This window comes from Strigops habroptila, chromosome 11, assembly GCF_004027225.2.
Source record: "Strigops habroptila isolate Jane chromosome 11, bStrHab1.2.pri, whole genome shotgun sequence".
NCBI classification, from domain to species: domain Eukaryota; kingdom Metazoa; phylum Chordata; class Aves; order Psittaciformes; family Psittacidae; genus Strigops; species Strigops habroptila.
Window position 1 is genome coordinate 13,445,093 of NC_046360.1, and position 16,323 is coordinate 13,461,415.

The 16,323-nt window shown below is 43.1% G+C and overlaps 2 protein-coding genes and 2 long non-coding RNA genes across 6 annotated transcripts in view; 3 read left to right on the plus strand and 1 right to left on the minus strand.

The window, feature by feature from the left end:
* Positions 1-1,020: 1,020 nt before the first annotated feature.
* On the plus strand, positions 1,021-4,452 carry LOC115614754. Its single transcript, XR_003993840.1, has 3 exons — positions 1,021-1,207; positions 2,854-2,961; positions 4,180-4,452. It is a non-coding gene; the product is annotated as an uncharacterized LOC115614754 (long non-coding RNA).
* Positions 4,453-6,783: 2,331 nt separating this feature from the next.
* Positions 6,784-11,056, plus strand: LOC115614093. The gene is made up of 2 exons (XR_003993621.1): positions 6,784-7,525; positions 8,441-11,056. It is a non-coding gene; the product is annotated as an uncharacterized LOC115614093 (long non-coding RNA).
* C11H12orf49 (chromosome 11 C12orf49 homolog) lies at positions 9,988-16,226 on the minus strand. Of its 2 annotated transcripts, none has more exons than XM_030500377.1 (5): positions 15,897-16,226; positions 15,311-15,467; positions 13,949-14,127; positions 13,356-13,469; positions 9,988-12,360 (listed from the first exon to the last, which is right to left on the minus strand). In XM_030500377.1, the coding sequence occupies exons 1-5, from the start codon at positions 16,005-16,007 to the stop codon at positions 12,277-12,279; spliced, it is 645 nt and encodes a 214-aa protein (XP_030356237.1). In that variant the 5' UTR covers positions 16,008-16,226; the 3' UTR covers positions 9,988-12,276. The 2 variants fall into 2 exon arrangements, with proteins under 2 accessions (XP_030356237.1, XP_030356238.1); XM_030500378.1 differs by having other exon boundaries at positions 13,976-14,127; positions 15,897-16,186.
* Positions 16,199-16,323, plus strand: part of RNFT2 (ring finger protein, transmembrane 2) — a 33,156-nt gene continuing 33,031 nt past the window's right edge. The window contains exon 1 of one of the 2 annotated variants that reach the window (XM_030500375.1): positions 16,199-16,297. The gene's annotated coding sequence lies outside the window, so the exon portion shown is untranslated. The remainder of the gene's footprint in view (positions 16,298-16,323) is intronic. The other variant, XM_030500376.1, reaches the window with a different exon arrangement.

A 16,323-nucleotide genomic window follows, 5' to 3' on the forward strand; every position in this document is an offset into this window, starting at 1 on the left:
AAGGCGGTGCATGCCCATCTGCTTCAGTAGCACTGATTACGTAAAGAGAGAGCAGAGTGTTTCCTACAACTACAATATATCCTTCTCTAGCAAACACTATAGTTGGGGCAAACCTAGATAAAAACCAGCTGAGTGTCTTTCTCATGGTCATCTGACAACTTTGGAGTGGTCAAGCCTAGAAAGCAGAAATCCTGACTCTTAGTTTTCAATTTTAGCTACTGGAAAACAGAGTTTCCAGAAAGTGCTATTTTCCATGTTTATCTGGATAGCTATACAACTATGAATAGTCACAAATACAACACTCCTTAAATTCTTCTCATGCTCATGTGATCCAATAGATGGAGGCTGAGACTCGCATCGCCACAGATCTTGCCCTAAGTGGTGGAAGCCACTGAACTGAAACAGACACAGTGCTCCGGCTTGCACAGAAATTATTCTGATACATACATGCCCAAGGTAAAATCATCAATTATTTCTTCAGCAGCTGACAAAGGGTACCACTTGCTGGCATGACCAGTTTTGGCCCGGCGATCTGCAGGGTTAACTGCACAGCATCACTTATGAAGTGCATCCACAGTGCGCTGGAATGTCCATGCATAAACTGCTTGTTCCAGCTAAAAGAGTACTTGGGCTGTGAAAGTTGCTGCCATATTCATATGCACAATAGGGTGCTTTTAAAAATGTCACCTGCCAAATACATTTTCTGACAGAAAGTGATTGCTGGTATGATACTAGATCATTTCTGTCTGAATGGAGTTAAGCATGGCTTGTAAGAGATGAGGACAGCAGTACTTCAAGAAGCAGACAAGAGATTCGAGACAAGTGACAATGCTGATGTTGCAGCTGCAATTAACTGTCTTTCCTCCAGCCTCTCTTGCACACTCCAAGAAGGGCTACGCTTTCCTCCTGCTGCTGAAGGTTGATTAGCAGTCAGGTGGGGAGAGGCTCTGGGGATGGCATGACGCATTAATTAAATCACTCCTACCAGCTAAGTGATGACACTTTGATTTATAGCAGAGCTCATTCAACTAGACACTGGCATTTCCTGGGCACTAAGACGAGGAAAAGCCAAACTGGGAAGCAGGTGGGAGAAGAAGGGACATGCACATGAAGGAAAAAGAAGAAACTGTGATGTAAATACCTGCAGCTGAGAGAGACTATTTCTGAACCAGCACGCTTGCAGGAGCAGTAGGAATGACCATAAAACGTGAGCTGAAAATTATTTAATTCACATTGCTTATAAAGTATTTAATTTTGTCTGCATCTATAATAAAGGTTGCTATAGGATAGACTCTTGTAAAAATGTTTCAAATTAAACATAGCATGAATTATTTCATAAGGCACATTTCAACCTGGCACATTCAGTTTGTAACTACAGACATGAGTCAGTGCCATCTCCGGGCACAACAACAGCAATCTCAGAAGGAGAAGGCAGAAATCTCCAGAAGGCAGCACAGGGCAGCAACCCAGGGGCCAGTTTTAAGTGCTCACCCCAGCCCACTCCTGCTGCACCATCTGCAGGAGGCTGTCTCCTAAACACTGTGTTTCAATTTCTCCCTCCGCCAAAGGGCAGTAATGTTATTTCACCAGCCTCTCTAAAGGGTTACCTTTATCCAACTTGATCCATTTTGGTTAGGATTTTGACATTTGAAAAGGCTAACTTATACAGTCTTCCTATTAGAAAGCTTCTCTTTCAGTGACAAGTCAACATACTCGTCCTTGGGAACTCTGTGGTTAAAATCATCAACCTGCTCAAGGGAGAAAATACTTCTACACCCCAGAATCCAAAATAGGTCAAAACATGATTATCATTACAGTAATATTTCACTCCCGCTTCTGAGTCAACCACACTTTGGGAATTCTTTGACTACTTTTTTCTTTGAAAGCCTAAAGCAAGCATTTTAGAACACTTAGGGTCTAAAACATTCCACATGCTGTACAGGTTCACCAGGTTCAGTCTAGTTTCATACATTTAAGGAAAACATCAAACAATAAGGTTGATTTAGAGGATGTATTCCTTTCAGTCAGTATGATATCCTTCTAGTTAACCTGTATTGCTACAGCAGACAGTAGCCTTGGTCCTGTCTGAGGCCATATCATGGTAGCTGCTTGTAAGAAGATTTAATAAAAAAACCCCTCTATTTTCTTGTTCTCTAACTTTTCACTAACAAACAAAATAAACCACCTCTACTGATAAGGCTTCCCTAGCAGTGACTAGCAAAATAACTGCTCTTACTGCAAATCCAAATTCTGATCAGAAGATCTCGTGAGCATCTTTGCTTGGCACATGCATCTTGTACATTTATTTTATCTCATTAACTTTGCTTATCTAAATTGTATTTCTTCTTTCAGCTCAAAGCCTTGCTGTGTCTTCTATAAACAATTTCCACCTCTCTCTCAAGGCTTTATCTCATTTATAGGTGTGATTACTGTTACACATGATAATATCTTGAACTTTCCTAGCATATCCCCTAGGACCCCCCAGTGCTTTATGACTAATTTATTGTGAGAGTCAGACACGAGTAACCCCTTCCAGAAGCAGCACCAACACAGAAATCTGGATCATAAAGGAACTCTGTAGCAGACCAGCACATAGATCAGTGTTTAACCAATACCATTTGTCCTTGTTAATGTTGTATAATGTATTTGGATTCTTCTGCATCATCAGCTTTTAATAACAAGAGACTTTATTTAACGCTGAATTTGGTATGTAGCTAGGCGGGGGTGGGGAAAAAAGCCAGCTTGCTTTTAAATAGATCCACATGCATCTCCTTTTCATCATTAGAATAAATTTCCAGAGGGGTTAGCAGAGGTTTAGCTGCATGACTCTCATTAATGTTAACTTTATTTCAGTAATGAGGTGAAAGTACAATCACTGAAGCTAATATAATCAGAGTGATGAGACAAAAGTCTGCTGCCATGAAATACTGCTGAAGAAGATGACATTGACAATACTGATAGGTAAGGAAAAATAGGTGTCAGCAGCAAAATGATGCAGTGAGGGCGAAGACCTTGCCTTTAGCTATAGTAGTAAAACTTCAAGCTGACAGGAACTGTTGCGCTGATGTGAATGCACTGACACTGGCCACAGGACTGTCTGGCAAGATACTGAGTATGCCAACACTCAGCTTTGCTACTTCCTAGCAAAAACTGAGGAAGCAGGGGGCTAAAAGTCCTGTGCCCTTAAAAGTCATTTAGGAAGGATAAGGAAGATTAACGTAGTAGCAAAAAAGAAATGTTGAGATAAAAGAAAACAGCAGGTGTAGGAAATCCAAAGCAATTGGTGACAGCACAAAACAATCCCAGTAACATATTGCTCCAGAAAGACCTCATATAAATGAAAAGTGTGAAAGCCATCGTGCCATTGCACTCCATTACTTTAGCTAATAGAACGATCTTACCAGAACAGGGCTGGGAAGAGTTTTATAGTAATTAGCAAACCTGCTAGCACCCATTTTTCTTCTGCACAACAAAAGAAAAGCAGACAGAGCTGCAAAAAGAAATTGTCAGGAAGGAAAAGTGGGAAGACAGACCCTGAGTTGGGTACCTCTGCAGAAATAAAAATAATTACATTTTTTATTACAAAACCAGTATATGAGGAATTTTAGCTTTGCACTAAAAAATATATACTGTGATACTCTACTAAATATATAGCACATAATCATCCACATCCAAGTACTACTAGTGGAGAAAGAACAGAGGAAACATAATGCGCACATGCACTCCATATAATTCTTGCAACATTCAGTACCTCTGTAAGCAGCTCAGTATAACTTTATCCAGATACCATAAACACAGGGGTTTTTTTAATCATGTGGAACTGATCCATTGCAAGCTGTTTGTATTGAATCCATGATTTTAACCTTATAGCTACAAATGAAGTGTATTTATAATGACATGAACAAGATGTGCCCTTTTCATTTGATTTCAGTATCTTACTGACCCTTTGAAGACTGGAGCAGAATTGCTCCAAAACTGCTGATGCTCAGCAGTGAATCTAGGTGGTAAAGCCTCTCACTCACTGGATTAAGACAAAGCATATTTGGTTTTGCCATCCTGGCTTGCTGCATTGTCCTAGTCATTGTTATTGCAGATACCCAACCATAGCAAGAAGAGCCCTGATCAATATGTCTTTGTTGTGTAGACTTGAATTAACTACATCTCACTTTCCTTTGACAGCAACACAGATCACACACAGCTGCTGCTTCCACTATGAGAAACATGAATTCTGGAAAGCATATTCATTATCTGGCTGTTCAAAGCAACAGAGCATGCAAGCCTCACCCTGCCTGGCTTACCTGAGAAATCAACATCTCTCTCTGATTAAGTGACTGCCAGCCAGTCACCTTCTCACTCTAACCTTGATGTGGCAGGACTGTGACAAGCGCATACAGTGTAACATCACAAAATATTTCACTGATGCTCACAAATAAATAGCTTAATTTGTTTTAATAGCCTGGTACCTTGCTGCATTTCCTCTGGTTTTGAGGACAGAATATATCAACTCTTTCAATGGAACCTACCTGAAAGCCAGCTGGCAGAAAGCCAGAGAGAATCCTGATGAGGTCCAAAGCTCTCCCTCCTTACCCAACTTACAGCACTCAATAAATACCAAAGGAATTCTACTAACCACCACCACCATTTTTTTAGCTGTAGGACTTGGGATGAGAAAAATTAATTTTACAAAAAGTACAGCTCCTTAACAGATCTTCTGTAGTTGAGTATTACTTATATACCAAAAAAAAAAAAAACCAACCCTGAATTAATATCCACTTTATATACAGAAGAAACAAAGTCCCTGTAAGGTGAGGTTTTATTTCACTCGTCTTGCAGAAAAACACCAGGCTGTCAGTCACCAACTCCCACAATGTTTTCACGGGCTTCATAATACTTGTTGCTTTTTTCCCAGTTGCAGCTGCCAGATGAAGGTGGCCACAAAGAAACCTCAGATTTTACACAAGAAAGAGAAATGAAACCTTTACAATTGTAGAGAGGAACTCAGACCTTTGAAACTTCATTATTCCACCTTCAGGTGATAAACAGGCACAGTTCTCACTAATTCTTAAATGTATTGTGTGAGTGGACCTGGCTCGCGATCGCTGAACATTTAGAGCTAGAGAACTTTCAGCATTCAACACCACTGTTCGGGTTCATTTACCACCAGCAAATCATCTCACTCCCAACTGCAAAGCTTTTATAAATAGAAACATGCGTGATACAGATAGAACCCAGCTTGAATTTACAAACTAGCAGGACAGGGCATGTTGAGCACTGAGTCTTCCCAGGTGTCACTAAGCAAAGGAGATCACTGTTCACATATTTTCTTCGAATTACTCTCCAGCATAGCAGCATAGGGCTGTGCTTCCATACAGTAAGATAAAGGTTCATAAGCACAACACATTTAGGCTCATTTTAAAATAGTAAAATTTATATTAACTACTCAAAAAAAATTAATTGATCTTTGTACTATTTTAGGTATTATGACAAATCTCAATGTAATTTTTTTTACAATGAAGACTGAGATCAGATACCACCTCCACCTTTCTTCTTTGTAAATCATATTTCTCCCGCAAGCAAGCCTCACCTGCTTTTGGCAGCAAGCTAAGATATAATTAGGACAAATGCTTTCTTCAGCAAGCTAGAGGTTTTCAGTAACTTTCAAATAGATTTAGAACTCTTGTTGCTGTAAAACCAAATGTATGCTTATCAAAGCAAAACCCATATATTTAAGATGCATTTGCCTAGTGGGATCCAGCTCCAAGATCCAAGTTCTTGGGAACAAACGCAACATGAATGGGAAAATCTATAGAATCCCAGCCTGGTTTGGGTTGAAGGGACCTTATAGTTCATATAGTTCCAACCCCCTGCCACGGGCAGGGACACCTTCCACTAGAGCACGTTGCTCCAAGCCCCTGTGTCCAACCTGGCCTTGAACACTGCCAGGGATGGGGCAGCCACAGCTTCTCTGGGCACCCTGTGCCAGCGCCTCAGCACCCTCACAGGGAAGAGCTTCTGCCTAAGAGCTCATCTAATCTCTAATCTAAAAGTTCATGCTGAGAAACACTAGTTTTCTCTCCTGAAACTTTGGATGGGTTTGCCTTTTAACATACGCTGCAACCACAATAGTATGGAATTTTGCGTCAATACCCAAAGCAACGGTGGACTGAGGCACTGGAAAGCTGCAGCTAGCAGCAGAGTAAAGTAGAGTTGAAGAGAAATTGAGAAGGCAAGAATAGCAAGATGCCCCCTCATTTCAAAAGGGCTACCTCTCCCCACTTAGAAAAGCAACATTTCCTCGAGAAGGGAGAATTTCCACTCTCCCATTTCAACCTCTAGTAAACACAGGCAAGACGCAAGGCAAAGCAGGGGAAGGGAGAAAAGATATAAAGGCCTGAGGAGAGAAAGGAGGGGAAAAAAGAGAAATCAGGCAGAAAGCTAAGAGAAGGAAAATGAAAACAGGTTTAGGGGTGGCGAGTGGTTAAAGCAGAAACAGCGCTCTGCGGTGAGAGGGAGGAAAAAGAAGAAGGAAAATAGGTGAAGCCTCTAAGCGCGTGTAAAACAAAACTACCGCTGACGCAACGCAGCACCCCGGCGTCGACTCGCGTTCCAGCAGCACCGATGCGCCTCGCCGACAGAGCTCAGGTGTCGCGACGCTGCCTTACCTCGTTTTCCCCACTCAAAGCCGCCACCGAGGAACACGGCGAGGAGAGGGCGCTCCAGCCGAGGGCCGCGGTTATGGAGCTCCGTGAACGGCAGGAGACCGGTCCGAGAGCCTCGCCCAGGCCTCGGGCCGCTACCCCAGCGGCCGCCTCAGCGCAGGGCTCCCCTCGGCGCGGGCCGGGCAGCTAATGGAGAGCGCGGGCTGGCGTGATGGGAAAAAGGCGGGAACGTGACAGAGCCACCCTGTGGCAGCGCTCCTCAGCGGGCATCGGCTCCGGAGCAGCCCCGGCCTCGACCGCGGAGCCCTCCCTTCGCACCTCCGGAGCCCGGCTGGGCGGGAGGAGCCTCTTTCACCGCGTTGTCAGAGCGCGGCTCCGTGTGGCGTGAGGAGAGCCCCCATGACGGCAGCGGCTGGGCAGAGCTTTCCTATTTCTCCCCCTACTATGAGGGTCAGAGGGGTTTTGTTTGATTATTTTAGTAGAACAGTTGTCAGTCAGGTTGTCCCAATACTATGGCTATTTTCCCACAGTAGCACCCACAGGTTGAAAACCCAGACAGCCCTCAAAGGTGAGTTTATTTTGTGGGTTTGGGCGGCCCGTCCAAAGGAGTAATTCCAGACAGACACTCTATATGTTTTCCTAGAGCAATGTAATGACTTTTGCTCTGTACTTGCAGGTTTGCTCGCCTTTCGCCAAGTGAAAAGCAGCTCTAAGGGCCATCTGCCAGGGAGGAGACCGGCTTTATCCACATGCTGTGGTAACCTCTGCTGGCTGAGCCTCGCTGTTACACCGGGTGAGACGTGCTACGAGGAGTAAGCTTGCAGGCTGACACAAGAAGTTGAGCAGACAAACAGATATCAGAAGAGGTATTTTTTGTTTGCTTACTCATACTTTTGTATGCATTTGCTATTACAGATGATTGGGATTTTTTACTTTAACACGTATTTTTAAACCGTCAGCAATTTAGATAAATTGGGACCCTGATCCTCCATGTGTGAACATGTTTATTTCCTCAGATAGCACAACTTTTATTACTAAGCAGGTCTGTAACTGTAGTTTGAAACTAACCTAGGTTTTTCAGTTTGAAGATGTGGGTACAGCATATCCAGTGGCATTTCACACAGCTGATGGATGCATTTTTATGCATGTGATAAGGTATGATATGATATGCTACATTTTGTGTGTTAAAATAAGCATGTCACATCTGTGACTTATACTCAACCTTATCCCACTTCTTCAAATGGTTACATTTCATATTTGTGTAAGATAGGTACGATTCATATCAATAGGTACATTAAAGGCTCCACATGAGGTCACAGTCAGATGTCACAGGAACTACAAATGTAAAGTTGTCTTTTTGCTCTAAGGAGATAGATTAAATCTAAACAGATTTTGTGCAGGGCAGGAACAGAATGAAGACAACTTGACATGATTCCTATTCACCTTGATGCCTGTTAGTGTGCCTTACTCTGTAGTTGCATGCAGAGAGACAGAAAACATACACGATAAATGAGAGCTGTTTTTCACTGGAAGCTTCCAATAACTTAGCAAGAAATCAGGTGCTAGACCTTATTTCAACTATTACCAGTAGAAACAAATTTAATTGTAATCTCCTCTACAGAAAACCTAACACTTGCCTTGCATTCCATTTGCAACTATAGCCTGTGGTCTTCTATCCCCTTAATTGAAATACATATCAGAACAGCTTCTACAAGGCAAGCTTTGCAGCTAGAATTTTCTTCATTTTCTCTACTTTGCAACCTTGTGTTATTTTACCATAGGCGAAACAGCAGACCACAGCAACAAACATGCTTCTGTCTGAATGCACCCTGAGAACTCTTGTTTAAGGCATGTACTTCTCGGCTACTAAGAACCTTGATTTCTAAGAAGAAACCTGTGGCCATATGACTGCCTCGAAAATCGAAAACATCATGCAGACAATATGCATGTTGCTACAAGTCAGATTTATTTGAGCAAAAATAGTAGATAGAACTGTCTGTTTAATTAGACATGGATCAAAAATGAAGAACTAAGTACTTTCCCATCACTCCCTGCAGGTTTTGAAGTTGGCATTTTTCCCCCTCTGCATTTAGTTACTTGTTTGCCTTGGGTTGTAAAGAAATGCAGAGGGCTGTTATTAAAGCACCAATAATCTGCTGAACTCCATCTTTTGTGGAACTTGCTGAGTTAGAAAATTCCTTTTCACCTCCTCCCCCACCTCTGCTTGATTAGAATAACTAAAGAACAAATATCACATTATGGTGCTAGGTAAAATGATCTAGTGTGTTTGCAGTTTAAGTGACTAGCACAAGACAGAACAAATCCTAAACCCTGTCCAGCTAATTGACAAGGGAAAAAAGCATTTGCTTTTTAAAAGCATATCAGAACAGAGGCTTATGTTTAGGATTTGCTGTGCTCAGTGCTTTATATTCAGAAATTGATTCCTAATATAGTTTGTTAGAAAGTTCTCCAAGCAATTAGAGCCTGAACACATACAGGAGAGTGAAGAATTGACACTACAACAAGTAAGATTCTGAGGCTGCAGAAACAATGATCCCATCAACTATTTAGTGCTGGCCTCAAGCCAGAAGTCTGCTTTTACCTTTTTAGAACTCCAGCCCATCACAATAAGAATTTTTATCCAATTCTCCATGTACCATCCCAAAGGAGCAGTACAACAGGTTCTTTCAAGACCAGTGGCTCAAGTTTAAACTCAGCAAAGATGGCAGCTACTGCTTTGCTCTTCTGCCATAGGTTAGTTTCCAAAGTGGTACAGGTAAATATGATACCTGTTCCTTATCAGATGCCAGCTGCTACCATTTTTCACTAGCCTTAATATTTTTGTAAACTACAGAAATCAAGGAATACATAAGCTATTCAGTTATCCCCAGCATTGACCTCTGCAGATAAAGTGCTCTCATTAAATCTGCTGCCAAACACAAGCCAACAACCTGAATCTCTTATCCGACAACCACAGAATCACCAGGCCTTTTTGCAAGAGAGATGGACATCACTTAAACCACACAGAAGTCTTACCAGGCAGTACAGATTTGACATTTCCCACCATATCTTCACAACATGAAGCAATCATTTGTTTTCCTTTCCCTGATCAATCCACTTTTGCAAAGGGCCAGATCTTTCTGTGCACCATTGAGAGAAGCATGCTCTTTTCTTAGATTGAAATGAAATAGATTTCCTCTTTGCCTCTACTTGCCTGTCTTTATTACACATATTCAAGTTAGTGGCCCTCTCTGCTCCACTGCATTCTTCAAACTTGCAATTTGGTACAGTTGCCTTGTAGTTCAAGGAGAGACATGAGAACAGGCAGTAGTTTGGAAACACAGATACATTTTTAATGATTCAACATATAACAGACACTAGTTGAACAGCTCAACAGGGAGGGAAGATGCAGTTTCTGTTCCATTGAATGGACAATGATCACAATGCACTTCTGATCACATCCTGTTTTTCTAGGCCAGGAATTCCCACTAACATTACCTAAATTAGGTTGGTTCTTATGATTTATTACAATTACTGCTTCAAGCAGTGGTATCACCTGCTAAGGAATTAATACCAAGTTGGAAAAGAAAGCAAGAGCAAGCCATCAGTATCTTGATCTCATCAGTAGTGGTGCAAAAACATGAAGTGCTGGAATACTTCTCAGCAGGAATAACATAATAGACCAACCTGATGGCCTTCCCTGAGGAAAACAGTTAGGAAGTGCTGGAACAGGGGTGAAGAACGCTTAACACTGAAAAGAGAAGTAACCTCTGCTACCCTCTGAAGACAGCATTTCACACTGCATCTTCACACTGTATCATGTCTGCTGCAGCAAGTTGCCATAGGATGGCAGCAAAGGGGAGACAGATTTTCAGCTGGGTAAACTGCTAATGCTAAAGCTTTTAAGCTTTTGGAAAAACAAGATTTTCAAGAGAATCTGCTGATGGAACCATTATCTCACTTGATTACTTCTGGGAAAGAACAAAGAAAACAATGCAAGTAGATTTTATCAGATGGCTGTAACGCTACTTCTTGTTTGTATCATATGTAACTGCAATAGTATTCTACAGATCTTTTTTGCACCACTGTGTTTGGTTTTTTATCTGTTTTTTTGGGGGGTTGTGTGTATTTGGTTTAGGTTTATTTGTTTTAAGCTTCTGTACATTGTTTTATTTGAGTTAGGGAATGGGAAGTCAGTTTAAACAAGCAAACACAAAGCCACAAAGTCAAAATCACAGAGGAGACGGATGGGGTAAAAACAAGAGAAATGAGGCTCTGCATATTGAAAAGAACAGCCCAGTTTTGTCTGGCACTTGGACTTTGCCAGTGACTTGCAGGGGGAGCACAAATTTAGTCAACATTCTACAGGTTCTCTACCAATCTTCTCTGTGTTGCCTGGCCTTAAGAGGGAGACAGTTTCAATTGCAACCTTCAAGAGCTAGGAGGGATTGTGGAGAATCACCCCTGTTCTAGTGCCATTCTAGTGATTACACCAAAATCCCAGAGTAGCAAACATGTCAAACAGCAAATCAAAGCCATCACGGCTGTTTAACTGAACTCATGCAACACAGTTGTCCTCAGAGGAGGGCGTGCGCCACGTTCTGACATTCCAATTATTCCATGCACAAGGACATCATTAAACTGAAATCCTAGAACTCCACCCTTTTCCCTCCTGCATAACCAGGAGTGAAGTACATTTAAACTACCAAGGCCTGAACAAGTTCAAGCAGACAAATCTTCAGTGCTCCCTGTCAGAAAGTGGATTAGCAGAGATCTGTTTACAAAAGTAAGACTCCTCTTTGAGGAAACTGTTGCAGAGTAACAAGAAAAATGTTTACGGACAATAAACATCCCATCCTAGGCAGATCCCTGCTCTTCTCTCGTGCTATGGGACTTTGACAGAATAACAACTCCATTGGAGTTCTGAATACTTTAAACTCACTAAGAGGAACATAACCACTCTAGTGACAAATCCCAATGCAATTCCTTTAGACTAAGGAGGGAAAAAAACAACCAATTTTATTCAGGATCTAAAATATCCTTTCTACCTGACATAATAAAACAGGGGCTGAAAGGCATCAACAACTAGCTATGCAAAGCATCAATACTTTCAGCTAGTAATCCATAGAAAATGAATAAATAATTCATAATTACATATGTAGTGTACACAATGCACGTCAAGGAATGCTCCAGAGAGAGAAGCACAAAAACATGCTTTACTCTCTAAAAGCAAAAATCCTCCAATTATTACTGTCATGCTGGGAAGCCTCTGGACTGCAGAGATACAACTGAACCTCCACGTGCAGCTGCAAAGCTACATTAGGTATTTTTCTCATGATGTTTTATAGCCTGGATCGACTCTGCATCCTAAAATGTAGAGGAAGTATCCAAAAATAGCACTAGTACAACACTAGTACCTAAAGCAGGTGCATAACAAACTGAAGAAAGCAAGATTCAATCCTGAAGTCCCTTGCTTACACTGTACACCCCTGGATTTATCCCCAGAAAAAAACATCAGCCATTTACACTGAGGCTTCTGTAAAGCAAGAGCTGTTGTCTTGCTCTTTTGGATTTTAGTCTCCAGTTCCTCCCCTTTGTTGCATAGATCATGCAGCTTTCAAACAGGCAGAAGCTCTGGGGGATATTCACCATAGCAGTATTTTGCAATTGGATCTCTGTAGGTGTTTTCATGCTGCACACTCTGTCGGGAAGAGGAGAAGCTTTATCAGAACATACATACTGAAACAACACATCCCTTCACTGAGAGCCAGAACCCAGAGCATTTGTACACATTTGACACAGTAGTGTCATCTGGAGCCCAACAACACTGCACTCCTTACATGTAAAAGACAGTTGCTGTATTACAGTGCTCTTATGTTGAACCATACCCAGAACCTCCTTTTCAGGAGGCTACGCAAGCACGTGGGAACAGCTTCAGTATTAAAGAGTTCTATATGCTTAGGCAGTATTATCAAATGTCCTAAGCAAGCCAGACATAATACAGTCCGAGATGTGCGCATTTTTCTTCTTAAAGCTAGAGTGCAGATACTATGGGTAAAATAAAAAACAACTTTGGAGACATCTGGAACTATGTCCTCTGTTTGCAATCCATCCCTATTACTATACTAAATACTCAAGCTACCTGACATCTCCAACAGCACTTTCTAAGTGCTTGCTTAGACCAAAACTTCCAATAAAATCCCACAGGTAACAGAAGTTAACCTCTGTTCTTAAAAAGAAAATAAATTACAACGTGGTTTTTGAGTTACTGTGCAGATAATTGTCAGCATATGGTAAGTCTAGAATAGTACCACAAAGAAAATAGCATCCTTTAGCTACTGGGAACAACCCTCCGTGTTCTCATCCTTATGAGATCTTCCCCAGAACTCATCCAAGATCTTCACCAGTCACTAAACTCAGCTAGTTTCTTTTTAGTTAAGTACCTCTTATCTAAAGAGAGTGTGCAACTCATCCTGCTCTAAATGTGCTCTTTGCCCTTCATTTACTGCTGATGTTACTATTTCACCTTACAAATCAGAGGATATTGCCTCACGTTAGCTCTCGGCCATAGCTTCAGCATTTATGAAAGTGCCCGTGTGCATCCAAGCACAAGAGACCAGCCATTCATAGGACTAAGCCCCATTTTCAAAGGGTATTTTTCCATTTTTGAGCACAGGACATGTATTTGTGTCTTACCTGTGATGAAGTCCTACATTTTGCCAGACACAACTCAAAGTGATCTTCCACTGCCATGAAGAGGTTTTGGAAAGCAATAGCTGCCCGCTTCAAGAAACGTTCCAGAAGATGTTGCTGAAGTGGTCAGCAAAAAAGGCAACGAAACAAAAAATTGTATTTCAACAAGGAGTAACCAAAGGCCACCTTAACCTACACAGCTCAAGTCTCAGAGGAATAGTAAGCAACTCCACTTAGAACTTCTAGCAAGCACTACTAGGTTAACACATCACGGAACCAACAGTAGGAAGAGAGTCTAGAGAAGCTAATAGAACACAGGGAAGTGCCAATTGCAAAAGTGATACTGGCTGGAATAGCTTTTCTGCAATCAATTCCCTCCAACAAACACAATCCCCCTGGAGCTGAAACATTTTGCAAGGCTCCCAATGTTTCCTCTCAGTGGTGAGAAGGATGAACTTTTTTTAAAGCTTTATTTCTAGCTTGCCACATGCAGGTTTTCCTCATCCTTCCAAGAAAAGGAACTGTCCCCTCTAAGAAAAAAGCCCCTCACAAGCAAACACTTTTAGCCACAGAGGAACCCAAGCAGCTGAGAACACCTGAAAAGCAGGAGAACATCTCTGCACCTTGCTGGGCTGCAGGCAACAGGAAACACAGTACTCATAGACACTGCAGCAGCCGTTGGGAAGGCAGCTCTCACAGCTGTACAGCTTCGTACTGGGCACGTTGACATTACAACAGCCATTTACCAGTAGGTCCTTCCTCTCACAGATGTAGCCTGAAAAACAAAAGTAGTAGCAACAACTGGCAAGACATACCCCTTTGTATGCTCTATAGAAATTTATAGTAAGAATCACATTACTTGAGAGGAGGTTTATTTATCGTTTAGTAGATTATGATCGCCCTCAATTTGACTCAAGTCGTAACTAGCAATAACACTTAGACACGGGTGAGTTTCACAACAGTCTGTTGTGAAATAATAGGCACAACCATGATGTACTTAATACAGTGTATGTACACTGTAAGTATTTAAATGCAGAACATATAAGTTCTGATTTCTTTTTGGCATGATTCATTGTGATTGGAAGGGGAAAGGCAATTGGTGATGACTGTACTGGAAAAAACTGGTATGTTCTTTCAACTTTTCTATGTCTGGATAACTCTCTTAGTTCAGTATGAAAAGACTTAGATTTATCCACACAGGATAGCTGTAATAGTCAATTGTTCAGTGGAATCCTTACTTGTTTAGAAGCACAGCATATGTCCTTACAGAAACTGTATTACCAGTGTTAGACTGTGAGAGCAATCTGTGATGTTAGAGACTTCAGTGAATTGGCATAATTCAGGCAGTGCTAAATTTAAATCAATGTAAATCACACAAGATGGGGTGGGTTTTCTGCAGCCTTGATTTCTGGTTGAGAAAGGTCCAGTGCCTGAGCAACAAGCTCACTGGGCAGGAAAAAGCTCCAAGCACTGAGAACAAGTGGTTAATGTGCTTGGGTTTACAAGGGTCACATGAGCTCCTTAACTGTGACTGAGCACTAATGATACCACTCCTGAGCTGCCTCCAAGCAAGGCCAGTCAGGTTTCCCCAATTACTCTCCTTAATATAGCTGCCTGTGGGAACACACAGGGAGCTACAGTTCTGCAAGCAACCATGCTAAAGTGAGCGGGTCTCAATGTGTAAGTTCTGTGCAGAGGTAACTGGAGTGCTTTGAAACTGAGGTGAGCCTGGGACCAGCACAGCTGCACTCATGGCATGCTGAGCCCCTTGGACCCACGCCTGCTGTGCACAGTCAAACAGCAACATGAATCCAATCTGTGGGCAGAACACCAGCAGCTGAGATGATGCAATAAGAATGCCTTAAGAAGGAGCAATTGCTACTTGAAAGGGCCATCAACAATCAGACAGGCAAAGCAGCACTGCAATATGCAGAATAAATTCTTAGTATCAAGTATACCCAGTTCATCTGTAATGAGGAGCTTCCCCTGCACAGAATTCCTGCACTGGTTACTCAGCTGACTGCTGTTTCCCGAACTGAACTTCACCTTCCACATGATCGGCTGCTCATGCTCCTGCACTTGGAGGAGATTCCGATCTCTCACCATCCTCTCTTCCTGCAAGGAAAGACAGTAATGCAGATAGACATCCAAACACCCAATTTCCTTCTGCCATTCCAATCAACGTGCTTTTCCCACAATCAGAAACGTCTACTAGTATTAAACTTGCAGATCAGGAAACTACAGTGTCAGTGGCATAAGCAACATACTACTTGCAGTAGGTTGCTTTTTGCATTACAGAAAGCAGCACAATCCAGTAAAACAGGGGGATTCAAGTTCACCAAAGGCTCAGCTAACACAGCTGGAGTCGGTCACTGCCACCACAGAAGTAGCACGTATTCTATTAAATAACCCTAGGTACACATACTGCTCTAAGTTCCGCACCTGAGAAACAAGAGTTACTCTGCGATAGGGATGTTTTACCCGCCCGCAGCGGGCCGGGACCGGACCCCGCCGGCGGGAGGGGGCTCCGGGGCGGGCACTGACCTGCTTGAACGTGCTGGTGAGGAAGTAGACGAGGGAGAGCCCGAAGACGACGCCAAGGACCCAGCGCTTCCTCAGCAGCCGCCGCCACAGCACCGCTCCCCAGGGCACCATCGCGGCGGGCGGGCCGCGGGCTGGGCCCTCAGCCCCCCGCCGCCGCGCTCGCCCGCCGCAGGGACGGAGAGGAACGGCGGGGGCAGCGCTGATCCAGGACCGGCATCACCGGCTCCGGCGGAGAGCCGTGCCGAGCCGAGCCACTGCCCGGCCTCCCTCCCTCCCGGGAAGCGCGGCCCAACAGCTTCCGCCAGCCGCGGGGCAGGGTAGGCGGAAGCCGCGGATGTGCGTGCGCTGAGGGGGTGCGGCCGCGCCGGGCGAAGGCGGTGCCGGCACCGCGGCCCGCACGGGTAGGTACCGGGCCGAGGCCTCCGGG

Coding starts and splice junctions, on each gene's coding strand:
- C11H12orf49 (XM_030500377.1), bottom strand. CDS start 16,007: ATGGTGCCCTGGGGAGCGGTGCTGTGGCGGCGGCTGCTGAGGAAGCGC. Junction 15,468..15,896: donor TCACCAGCACGTTCAAGCAG/GTCAGTGCCCGC, acceptor CTTTCCTTGCAG/GAAGAGAGGATGGTGAGAGA. Junction 13,470..13,948: donor GATGTTCTCCTGCTTTTCAG/GTGTTCTCAGCT, acceptor TGACCACTTCAG/CAACATCTTCTGGAACGTTT.